This window comes from Lissotriton vulgaris, chromosome 1_1 (genome assembly GCF_964263255.1).
Source record: "Lissotriton vulgaris chromosome 1_1, aLisVul1.2, whole genome shotgun sequence".
Taxonomy (NCBI): domain Eukaryota; kingdom Metazoa; phylum Chordata; class Amphibia; order Caudata; family Salamandridae; genus Lissotriton; species Lissotriton vulgaris.
In genome coordinates, this window is record NC_141685.1 from 1826358828 (window position 1) to 1826372242 (window position 13415).

The 13415-nt window shown below is 45.6% G+C and overlaps 1 protein-coding gene across 1 annotated transcript in view; it reads left to right on the forward strand.

Annotated features, from left to right (window-relative positions):
• Positions 1–13415, forward strand: part of WASHC4 (WASH complex subunit 4) — a 975954-nt gene that overhangs the window by 365720 nt on the left and 596819 nt on the right. The window contains exon 18 of the mRNA XM_086919270.1: positions 690–769. Within this exon, the coding sequence (XP_086775396.1) occupies positions 690–769 (80 nt within the window). The remainder of the gene's footprint in view (positions 1–689; positions 770–13415) is intronic.

The following is a 13415-nucleotide window of genomic DNA, read 5'->3' on the forward strand; positions in this document are numbered from 1 at the left end:
TTAGCAGTTATTGTTACCCAAGTGTGTTGTGTGAATTAGTTTGATAAGACTTATTTATTTTATTTATTTATTTAGCAACTTGTATAGCGCCTGGTGACCCGAAGGCATCCCCGCGCTGTTAAGCTTAAGTCCTACTGAGGGGAAGGGGTGGAGGGTTTATTTAGGAAACAGAAGGGTTTTAAGTTTTTTCCTGAACGTCAGGTGGTTGGACTCCAGTCTGAGGGAGCGTGGGAGAGAGTTCCAACCAGCAGAGGCTTTTACAGAGAAACGTCGGCCTCCGGTACGTGTTCTCTTGAATTTGGGGATGTTGGCCAGGTGCTCGTTCTCAGACCGTAGGGCCCTCGGTGCAATGTAGGGGGTGACCAAACCGCTGAGGATCGCAGGTCCCGATCCATTGATTAGTTTATGGGCCGTGCACATGGCCTTAAACTCCACCCTTTGGCGGACTGGCAGCCAGTGCAGAGCCTTGATGGCGGGTTTGGCGGATACTCTAGGAGGCACGCTCATGATTAAGCGAGCTGCAGCATTCTGGGTTCTTTGCAGTCTTGCTAAGGTGGCTTCCGGCGCACCTAGGTAGACCAAATTGCTGTAGTCTAACCGCGACATTATGACATTCTTGTTGCACAGAAATATTGTTAATTACATTTTAATTGTACTAGATTCTTTTCTTCTGATTTTCTTTATTGCAGAAAACTTTCAAAGATGAAGAGCTGCTTCCTCTTCAGTTAGTTATGAAAAAATTAGACCTAATTAGTGAACTTCGAGAAAGGTAATCATCTTTCCAAATTAAACTGTCTTCTTAACCTCTTCACTGCTAATGACAAGGGTAACTCGTAATGCACTGCCCATTCATTTCAATGGAAATCTCATTATAAGGGGCCTAACTCCAATAGCGTCCAAGTGGTTAAATTGTATTGTAGGAGATACCTTGACATGAACATGTTTTATTTTTCAAACCTTGGTTTTTGCCATAGCCTTTACGCTTTTTAGCAGTTAAAAAATACTGAACTTTTGTTATGCATATCTCACTCTGCCTTAATTTCAGCTGTGTTGAAAAACAAGTATTCTTCAACATAAACATTTAATTTCCATTCTACTATTCCCTCGCCCTCTTTACTCCAGAATATTTTAGCATGTTTCCATTATAGGCGAGGTCTGGATCACTTTTTCATGGTCCAAAGTCGATATTTTACATTTGGAAGTGAAGGTGCATGCGTGGCTCTACTTTTACTCAGGCCCTGCCAATAAGTACCTATTGGTCCGCCACTCTTGTCTATCCCAAACATGCATTTGCTTCTTGACCTGAGAGCGGATCGAATCTGATGATGATGATGGTTTGTTGTCAGGCATTGTAGGCTCTAGGTCAATTAAATTGTGAATCATACTGCTGCACCCGTTATCCACATCCATTTATTAATATTAAGGTGATGGCTTTCTGAGCCTAATCAATAGACACCAAACAATACACATTTGTGAATCAAGAATATACTTAAGCTGCTCACCAAATGTTACAGCTAAGTAACTGTTTACAGCATATGTAGCTGTAGATCACTTGCAGTGGACAATTCTCCATCTAGTCTTAGAAAAGGATGTTGCAAGTTCAAAGAAGAGATTACGGTTTCCAAGTAACTTGTTATACCTCCCCAGAAACCCACAATGCACCAGGGCACAGACTCCACCTTAGAGTTCGAGGCATGTGGGCTGCTGAATTCATATCTGTGCATAGATCGCCGCCACCACAGCAAGTCTACCTGCCTGGATTGTAAAGGTTTTTGGAGACCAGTCTGCACTGACAGCATAGAAGATTGCACACATCACATTATGCAGGGCTGAGGCTCTCCAGAAGCACCATCCAGGGAGGGCTTAGATTGAACTTATTCTGACTGCAAAAGGATAGGGCACTCTTGTAGTTCAGAAACCCATGGAGAGCGGAGTCCTGAATATGGGTAGTCTTAACAAATCTGCCTTTGGAGAGCAATCTTCTTAATTGCCCTTTATTAAAACCACACCAAGCCTAAGCTCACATGTCACATGGAGGCCTTTCCATCGGGGTCTGGACCTTGTCCTGAGCCTCTGCTCCAGGGCAAGAGATAGCACTGCGAACGCCATGCTATAAGCTCCTTCTCAAGCTTCAGAGAATCCTCAAGCTTCGGAGGCAGTTCCTGGATGCCCTGACCCTTGGCTTCAAGGCCAAGAACCCACTGCGTCCATCTCAGAACTTAAATCACCTCTGAAGTCGATGCCAAAGCTTGTTTCGAGCTTGACTCTGAGTGACCTCCTCACTGCTGACGACAAAGGAGACCAAACCCCATACCAAAGAAGAAGCCCAGGGAGGTCACATGATCACCTGCGCACTAACCATCCCTGAACACTCTAATTCACACAAACTCAAATCAGGACACACCAGCCACACTCTTATGATGACACAGTGGCCATGGATGAGTGGTCTGTCCCTTGGCATGACTATACTGTAGACCTTTCAGTCAACCCTTCGTTGGAGCCATATCCTGTCAAAACCTCTCTGCCCAACGATAAATATTTCTACCACACGGTCATACTACACACTTCAAACCTCCCCTTCTCTTTGAGGAAGAGGGGAGATGACTTCCCCTTGAAATTTTGCGGTCTGTGCAATTTCTGCCATGCTTAAAGCCATGCTGAAATGCTCCTCTGAGATTTTGCAGCCAAGACAAGAGTGGATATATCCTGTGTGGAGAAGAAATACAATAACTATATCATACTTTTATTGCGGTCATGTTACATCCAACTCCATTGTCACATGCACAGCACATAAAAGGGCATTCATGTAAGCTATGAGGGAGGGCTCCCATTAACCCAATAAAGAGAGTAAGAAAATCAATGTAGGTGTGGTATTGTCATGCAGTGGTTAATTATCAAATCTGTCTCTCCATGTACGGTAGATGTCAGTGGCTGGATATAGAGGAGTATGTCAAAGACCACCCAACCAAGGCTTACACACAGGGAGGGCAAAGTAGTCTCTAATACCAACATCAAGTGTGCCCAAGCCGCCACCAATACTGCCTCCTGTGAGACTAGCCCCGACATCCCTACTACGCCATCCTGCTTGGCTTACAGCAGCACTTCACTGGCTTTCTCTTTGATGGCAGTCACCTCTTCGGACCATAAGGCTATCCTGTGCTAGAGGAACTAGAAAAGTATACCAACACGTAAGGGCAATGGGAGTGCTCCAACCGCTCAATCGGTGGATCACATTAGGGCACTTCAAATACCTCCAAGATGCCACTCCACTACTCTACTCTGTCAGGGACTTCATAGTTGCACTCGACTTCAAGGACACCTATTTTCACATCTCCATTCACCACTCTCACTGCCATTGCATCAGGTTAGTGGTAAGTGGTGTTCATTATTACTTCAAAATAATTACCCTTTGGGGTCACAGCAGCCTCTCAGGTTTTTACCAAAAAATTGACTCTGTTGTGCTAAAAAATGTCATCTTTGCTCCCCTGCATACTCAAAGTTTCTTGAGAGTTAAGCGTACCCCAGCAACAAGAATTGATGGCATTTTAAAGGTTGCTTTCTCTTTACCAGACTTTGCGTCCTCGGACAGTGCAAATACAATTAAACTGTTGGGCATGGTGGTGTATTGCATTGCATTAATACCAAACACCTGATTTACAAGTGCATTCTCTACAAATGTTCCTTGCAAGACCGTGGTCACAAGCGACTGCTCATTGGGAATATCTAGTGTTAGTGGAACCCAGTGTTCAGTACAGACTGCAATGGTGGAATAGGGAAAACATGTACATGTTACTGGGCAGTTTGTACCCTGGCCCCCATGTACAAGTGACCATCAACCCAAATGTCTCCTAATATCTACAAATGGGTAGACTTGTGTACCCAATGCCAAAACTTCACCTCCAGGGACCCACACCTACAATTTATGGGCAGTGCTCGCTTGTATCCCCCGCTACTGCACATTCTCTGAAAATATACATTCATCCCTAGAAAAAGCTACCACTGCACCCAGATCTCATGCAGCATATAGGGAGGCTGCTCCACTCCAATGTCAGGGCACAAAATGTTGTGATCTGGCTCATGATGTACTAGAATGTTGCTACCTACATATACTGCTGAGTGTGTGCACATTTTTAAAGACATTTGATAACCCATCCCATAACCTCGCTAGGTGACTAAAAGGAAAAGATTTGTTAATCATTGTAACAATCGTCTCAAATCAGACCTTAGAAGTCACAGTATAAGGCATTACCTGTTACCTAAGAAAGGCAGGAGTAGCCTACTTGTCCTCGGGGGTACACCTAGATTGCTGTAGTTGTTTACTTGCAAATCAGGGAAAACCATTCTGTCTTCACCGTTCTGGTGGTTAAAGCCTTTATGGAACGCCTCAAATGGGGTATTCCACCTCAAACACCTCTGGTCCCCTCATGGGTCTTTAACATCATCCTTACATGAGTAATAGGGGCTCCATTTGAGCCGCTATGCTCTAGTCCATTGCAGTTCCCTTCCTGGAAAGTGGCCTTCCTTGTTGCAATCACTTGCCTCCGTAGGGTTAGTGAATTGCAAGCTTTAAGATTTGAGGAGCTATATATGCAAAGGCATAAAGATTGGGATTGTCTTAGAACACACCCTCAATTTCTGCCAAAGGTTGTTTCTTTATTTTCCATTTCAATCAAACTATTAATTTAGCCGCTTTTTTTCCTCTCAACCACATTTGGTTGCATAACAGGCTTTACTCACATTATATGGTAAAGAAGGCCATATCTGCTACATTGACCGTACCAAACCCTTTAGGAAAAGCAAACAACTCCTTGTTTCTTTTTGGTCAATCCCACCTAGAAAGCCCAGTTGTCTAGCCGGTGAAAACACAATGCAAGTTAGAGTATGTGTCCTGGTAAATTGTGGGTTTCGGGGAAGATACCACAAATCACCTCAAAACCGCTTCTTCCATTCACGGGCAAAACTAGAAGGCAAGAATATGCACATCATGTGATCTACAGCACTACAAGTGGCAAGGTAAATAACATTTTTCTTTTCTGTATCTTCTGTGTTTTTCTCAATGTAGTTTGTTTTTGCTCACTTTCTCCCTTTCAGTAGTTCCAAGATGCCTGCCTATTTTGCACATCACAAGTTTCTGAAGGATACTTCTAACTGCAAATTACTCACCTTTAGAATATCCTCCGACATCAGACTTGATCCAAAACTCTGGCACGTAGTGTCATGCGACTTAGCAATGTTGCCACACTGTCCAGAGGTGATTGAATGTAACCCCATACAAGTTCTTTACATGCATATCCTGAGCTCTGATCCCAATTTTTGTCAGTTTTCAGACTATTTCCTAAATTTTTACAAACCTAGTCTAAGGAATGATTTGCCTAACAAAAACCACAGGTTTCTAGTTGTGCCAAGACTGCAAGAAATCAATGTTTGTCATGGACCTATGTTAGAAATTGGGTTTCAGGATGGCATATTTACAGTCGTAGTCAGGGTGTGTAACCCATTTTAAATTAACCTGTACTCTCTGGTAGCTTGCTACAGAGCAATCAGGCTTAACTAAGAGGCAATGTGTAAAGTATTTGTGCAACACATCAAACAGTAACACTGTACAAATACCACACAAAGACTCCAGACCAGTTTAAAAAAAAATAGAGGATAGTTTATGAATAAAACAAGACTTAAAAACGACAAACATCCAATCAGTAGAAGTTGAGATATGATTTTTTGAATATTAAATGCAAAAATATTGTTTAGAAGCAGTAAGTGCTTAAAGAGTTAATTAGTTGCGCTGGACCAGAACAAAATCAAGAGTTCAAGCTAACCGCAATGGAGTGTGGGCCAAATACGGGACCCATGCAGGCCCTTCGGCACAAAAATACCATGGTCCTGGTCACACGCAACAAGATGGGTCTGTAATCTCCACACAGTTGGGGGATGCGCTGGATTTTTCCACGTGATGGTATTGATGTGTCTGGTTCATAAGTTTATGCGCAGGTTCCGTTATGCAGCAGTTCCGAATACGATGCGCTGGGTTTCTGCAAGTTGCAGAGGCAATGCAACAATCTTCTCCAGGCAGTGATGCTTCAGTTCTGATGCAGCAGTTCTGGAAGTGGTGCGCCGATCCCAAGGACGATGCGTCGATCTCTTTCCCTCAACTGTAGGGATGCGTCAGTTCTGATCAGCGCAACAAAGTCAACGCGTGCGTTCTGGCAGGTGCAGCACTTTAAACTCACTTACAAGGCCTCAGGACTGGATTGGCTCCACTTGGCAAATCAGGACTCACAGCAGACACTGCTGTTTGCAGGTTGAAGAGAGAAATCTTTGCTATCCCTGAGATTTCAGAAACAGGAGGGAAGCCAAAAAGCCCTTGTTGATACTTTTAGTTCTGGAATGTAAAGATGCAGGTCCAGTCCTTCTAACTCCCAGACAAGCTGCAGCAGGCCATCACAGCAAAGCAGTTCATCAAAGTGGCAGTCTCTCCAACAGCATAGCAGTCCTACTTCCTGATAGAATGTCATCAGTTACAGAAGTGTTCTGAATTGGTGGTGTCATAGGTCCAGTACTTGTACCGAGTTGAGCCTTTGAAGTGGGGGAGACTTCAAAACGCCCCACCCCGGAGAGCTTGGTGGTCCAAGCCTCCACCTCCAAAGGCGCATTCCCTAACGCACCACCTGATAGGGAATCCAAAAAGCTGGACCATCTCAGGAAGATGTTTTCTTCCTCCAGCTTGGGACTGTGGTAAAAACTGCATGTCTGTTGGGCCGTTACACCCACTCTGCGTGGGATACGGTGGCGCAAGTGCAGCCCCAGTGCCCGGCCGAGTCCCGGGCCGTACTCTTCTGTGCAGTTGCCGAAGGGAGAGATGCAGCAAAGTTTACCATCCGCCAATTCACTAGGCTGGACGATGGCCAATCCACTCTTATGGAAATGCCTTTTGATGGCTGTTGCCTCTTTGGTGACAAGACAAACAACGCGCTGGAGCACGTTAAGGACTCTCGGGCAACGGCCAGGTCCTGAGAAGTTCAAAATGTTGATGCTAGCTCAGGTCCCGTCTGCCCTCGACCCTAGGGACTGGATGGTAGCGTTGGACTGGCAAGACACTTATTTTCACATCCCAGTTCTGCCGGCCCACCGGCGTTGCCTGCGGTTCACGGTAGGCCACAAGCACTTTCAGTTTACCGTGTTCCCCTTTGGCCTTACCAGCGCCCCTCTAGTGTTCACGAAAGTGATGGTGGTGCTCACAGCAGTTCTGCGCAGATCAGGGGTTCCAGTCTTCCCCTGGCTCGACGACTGGATGTTAAAGGCGGGCTCGTCCCTGGCTGTCATCTCCCACCTCCAGACTATGGCTGACCTCCTGCATTCGCTGGGGTTTTCTGTCAACATGCCAAAGTAACACCTGACTCCCTCTCAGAAGCTCCTCTTTATCGGAGCGGTTCTGGACACAACGCAGTTTCGGGTTTATCCTCCCAAATGGCGATTCCGGCATATTCGGGCTAAGATGCTGATCTTTCAGCCTCAATCCCGGGTTTCGGTCAGAATGACCCTGCAGTTGCTGGGCCTCATGGCCTCCTGCATCCTACTGGTGGATCATGCCAGTTGACATATGCAGGCTCTGCAGTGGGACCTGAAGTTCCATTAGGCACAGCGTCAGAGAATCTGTCGGATTGCGTCCAGATCTCGGAGGGCACTGCACGTCAATTGCGGTGGTTGCTAACAAACTGGGATTGGGTCAACGGCAGATCCCTCTCCCTTCCCCAACCAGAGTTCACAGTGGTGACCGATGCATCATTGCTGGGATGGGAGAGGCGGAGATCAGAGGCCTCTGGTCTCCGGCGGAGTCCGAGCTCCACATCAACCTTTTGGAGAGTTGATTACACCCCAGAACGTCTGTACCGATATGGATTACGAGAGGTGGCTGCATGTGGTAGATGTGATGAGCGGTCCGTTGACTTCTTTCACTTAGCCTGGATATGCCCTGGAATAGCCCGTTTCTGGAGTCAGGTGTTTGACGAATTAAACATTATTACGGAGTTGACATTAGCCTCTGACCCGCTACTCGCACTACTTGGGTATTCTAAACTTCTCCCTAAGGCAAAACGGCGACTGCTAGATATGGGTTTACTTTTAGTGGAAAGATGTGTGGCGATCAGCTGGCTCCTACAACTACACTAGCTCAATGGTCAAGAGATATGATGTTTTGTTGTACCCAGACTGAAAACTACAGTTAAATTTTGCCACCTCGCAATAGACCAAAGAACTTCTGGGCTATGTATAAGAATTGTATGACGAGCGCGACCAATTCTGATCTGGACGCTCTCCCTGTAGCACAGGTGCCTGCCCAGCATGACCCTCAGACCTTCTTGCAGGTCTGAACCTACGTAATATGAACTGAAAAAGCAGTTGTCTATCGCACTTCGAACCTGATGCTGTAGGGATGTTAAGGGAGAAGTCGACGTGTGGTCCAGGACCCCAAAATTATTGCTGTAAATCTATCTAATTGCGTGTATGGTACTGCATTGTTTGTTTTTGATCGTCAACTACTGTGGATAAGATGTGATCTATTTCACTGTTTCCTGTTTGTTATACATAAAAGTAATAAACGCATTAATAATAAAAAAACAGGGCGGGGGGAGTCGTGGACCCTATGTCAAGAGGCTTTACGTCTCTGAACCTGTCTTGAACACCAGGGCATATCCCTGGTGGTTCAACACCTGGAAGGTTTACTGAACGTCAGGGCGGACGAACTCAGCCGCAGGTGCATGATGGATCGTGAATGGCGTCTTCAGTCGGAGGGGGCGTCAGGTCTCTTTCAGTGGTGGGGAGAGCTTTAGTTAGATCTATTCACCACCGAAGAGAACGTGCAATGTCAGCAGTTCTGCGCATTGGCATTTCAAAGGTGGCACTCGCTAGTCGACATTTTCCTCGCAAGTGGATTTGCGGTCTTCTACATGCCTTTCCGCCTATGCCACTTTTGCCCAGACTGCTGAAGATGATCAATCGCGACTAGGCCCAAGTCATCCTTGTGGCTCCGGATTTGGAAAGAAGCATCTGGTATCCCGAGCTATTGCATATGGCCATCGATCCTCCGATCTGACTGCCTCTTCGGGGGGAGGATCTTCTGTCTCAGCAGCAGAGGACAGTCCTCAACCTGAACCTTTCCAATCTCCACCTCCCTGCGTGGAGATTGAGTGGCGACAGTTGACAGCTTTCGACCTTCCTCCCGAAGTATGTGATGTTATCTTGGCAGCCAGGCGTCCCTCCACTAAGACGGTATACGCCTGCAGATGGAACACATTTGTGACATAGTGTGCAGCAAAGCCTGTGGATACCCTTTCTGCCCCTCTTTCTGAAGTTCTCTTGTTCCTTCTTTCTGTGGCCCAGCAGGGCTCTGCTCTGGGCACTCTTAAGGGCTATCTCTCAGCCATTTCAGCCTTTCTTAGGCTTCCTGATCAGCCTTCTTTTTTCAAGTCCCCTGTTGTAAATCTCTTCCTTAAGGGCATTACTCCTCTCTTTCAGCCTATTCCCTTCTTAATGCCTTAGTGGGACTTGATGCTGGTTCTTGCATATTGTATGTGCGCTCCTTTGAGCTGCTACATAACTGTCCTCTCAGGCTTCTGACTTTGAAAATGGCCTTTCTGGTGGCCATTACCTCTGCGCGCAGGGTGAGTGAGCTCCACGCTCTTTCTTCCAAGCCTCCCTTTCTGGCTGTTCATCCGGACAAGGTCATCCTCAGAACTAGATCTTTCTTTCTTTCATAGGTGGTTACTTCTTTCCACATTGGTCAAGCAATCACTTTGCCCACCTTCTTTCCACCACCGCATCCTACAAAGGAGGAAGAGAGGCTCCGCCTCCTGGATCCAAAACGTGCGCTTTCCTTCTATTTGGATTGCACCAAACAATTCCGGGTGGATGACCAGCTCTTTGTTGGCTACGTGGGCGCCATGAAACGTCGGGCCGTGCACAAACGGACCATCTCCTGGTGGGTTGTTTTGTGCATAAAAGCTTGCTATCCTTTGGCAAAGAAGGAGCCTCCAGTGGGAATGCGCGGCCATTCCACCAGGGTGACGGCAGCTACCCCTGCTTTTGAACATGAAGTCACCCTTACTGACATCTGTCAGGCAGCTACGTGGGCATGGTTGCACACATTCACAAAACACTACTGCCTGGACAGCCAAGTCCAGAAAAACAGCTTTTTTAGCTGTTCTGTTCTCCAGGACTTTCTGGTGTTAACTTGGTTTGCATACCCACCTCCGGGGTTGGTATTGCTGGGGTATCTATTCTAAGGTAAGGAATCTATAATTGTCTCTTTCAGATGAACAAGTTACTTACCTTGGGTAAAAATATATCTTTAAGAGACATAGATTAGTTATAGATTCCTTACCACCCCACCCATCCTCCCCATTCTGCTAACTTATTTCTAGGGTTAAGGACATCCTTTCAGGGCCCTAGTTTTGTGCACCAGTGGTCAGTGTCTTGCATGGCTCTGCATTTCTGGTGTGGAATGTCGTGTAAAAGAACTGACATCAGCGTGCTAGTGCGGCTTCTAAGAAGCTACTGCGACGTCATCCCGGCGACCACAACGCCAATGACTAACGCAGAGCCTACTGACTCCACCTTTCGACTCGCAGGGGTACTGCTGATGAAAAATTCCCTGGATCCAGTGTGACGCCTGGAGGTAAGTCTAAGGTAAGGAATCTATAACTAATCTATGTCTCTTACAGATATATTGTTACCGAAGGTAAGTAACTTGTTCTTTATTAACAACTATATCAACCCGTTAGATGCTTCCATTCAAAATATCATTTGTTACTTACTACACTTGCAGCAGTCCGGATTGCCTTACACATCCTTAGGCTTACATCTTGCTGCAATAGCTATACCTTCAAAATAGACAGCATCTGTCCCTTTTCAGAGTACCTGTTATCTAGGCGTTTATGGAAGGACTCAAGAGTTATTCCACCAAGACTTCCACCTGCTCCAGTGTGTATTCTTAACATTGACCTTACCAGACTAATTGTTTGACCCTTTGAGCCATTGCATAAATGTAAACTGCAATTTCTCACCTGGAAAGTTGCTTTCCTCATTGCTATTACATCACTGAGGAGAATGGAATAGCTTCAGGCACAAACCATAGACAAACCATTTTTACAACTCCACAAAGACAAAGTGGTTCTTTGCACTAACCCCAAGTTCCTACCCACAGTGGTATCTCCCTTTCACATCAATCAATCTGTTGAGTTGCCTGTGTTATTTTCTCAACCAGATTCAGTGGCAGAATGGGCTCTACACTTTTCATATGTTAGACGAGCCTTATTGAATTACATACAGAGGCCCAAACCATTTCTGCGAACTAAAAAACTCTTTGTGGCTTTTGCTCCACCACACAAAGGAAATCCTATTTCTAAATCCGGTATTGCTCGGTGGATTGTTAAATGTATCCAAACATGCTATGCAAGAGCAAAGTGGACTTTACCAATACTCCCTAGAGCGCATTCCACCCGCAAACTAGGGACTACTACGAATTTGTTAGGAAACATCTCCATAGCTGACGTCTGTAAAGCTGCAACATGGTCTACACCGCACACATTCACCAAGCTCTATTGTGTAGATGTGTTAGTGAGACAACAAGCGAATGTAGGCCAGGCAGTTCTTAGAACACTCTTTCAAACAACTGCAACAGCTACAGGTTAACCACTGCTTTGGGAGAATACTGCTGTATAGTCTATGCAAAGCATGTGATCTATAGCTCACATACCTCAAACAGAAAATTTTACTTACCAAGTAAGCATCTGTTCCTATCACATAGATTCGCCTCCCGGGGTACCTAAACCTGTTGCAGTTTCTTACTCATATACATAGGCATGGACATCTTTAGTCTACACTTACTATCTTCATTCTGACCCTCTGTGGGAAAACAATCTAACAATGGAGTCGATCCCATGCACAGTATCACCGTAAGGAGGAGTCACCTTACTTCGTGACTGGGAAGATTTCTTTGAAGAAAACAACTTGCAAACATCCGTTCCCAACACTAGATTGCAGGAGTATGCAGAGCATGTGAATCTACAGCTCTACATGCCAAGAACAGATGCTTAATTGGCAAGTAAAATTTTCCTTCCAACTCTTCCATAAGGTGCGCCCTAGATGCTGCTGACACCGCAACTAGAGAGGTCAACACTAGCGTCCTACTCACAAGGCATGCTTGGTTAAGGATCTTTGGTTTAAAAGCCCAAAATCCAAAATTAATTTTAAATACACCTTTTGACAAAGAACATCTTTTTGGCCCTGAGGTAGATCATGCGCTCGAAAAAATGAAAAAGGATACTGAGTTAGCAAAATCCATGGGAGTGCTTCAGTCTTGTTTAAACAGGGGCTCCTTTTGGCGCTTCGGGGAGGGTCCAAGTAAACACCCTTAGACAATACACTTCCTAGTACAAGGGTAACAACCAATCCTCTTCTTCAAGAGGCTTTTTTAGATTAGGGTATAGGGGAAACAAATCTAAGGGCACCACACCCCGTAACTCCCCTTCCCTATGCTTCCCTCTCACTACTACACACCTGTCGGGGGTAGACTTCAACAATTTCTCCCCATTTGGCAATCTATAACAACGGCAAATGGGTGCTTTGAATTGTCCAACATGGTTATTGCCTGGAGCTTACCGCCAATCCTCCAAATATTCCACCTCGTTCTCACAAATTGTCGCCAGACCACTTGCTGTTGCTCGAACAAGAAGTTCAAACTCTCTTATTGAAAGGAGCCATAGAACCAGTTCCATTTCAGTACCAAGGTTCAGGGGTTTACTCTCTCTACTTTCTGACCACCCCCCACCAAAAAGACGACTCATTAGGACCTATTCTGGATCTCAGAGATTTAAACCAATGCGCACTGTCAGAGCACTTTCACATGGTGACCCTTTAACGGGTATTTCCACTTTTACAGCAGGGCGATTTTATTTCTTCTCTAGACTTAAAAGACACGTATTTTCACATTCCAAGTCATCCAGCTCATCGCAAATACCTCAGATTTGTCATAGCAGTCAAACATTACCCGTTCAAAGTACTTCTGTTCGGAGTCACCACTGCACCCAGAGTATTTACCAAATGTCTGGCAGTAGTAGCAGCTCATCTCAGAAGACAATGTATTCACGGCATTACCTATCTAGATGACTGGCACATCAAAGCCAGCACTTTCCAAAACTGTCTGCACACATTAGACTACAATAGACCTTCTTCATCAATTGGGCTTCACGGTCAATACACATAAATTTCACCTGCGTCCTTCACAGATGCAGTCTTATCTAGGAGCCATTATTGACACACTCAAGGCTCTAGCCTCTCCCAATGCAGCCAAAATTCACAACATTCAGTCTGTGATACTACAGTTTCAACCCAACCAGACATTACCAGCCTGATTTTTCATG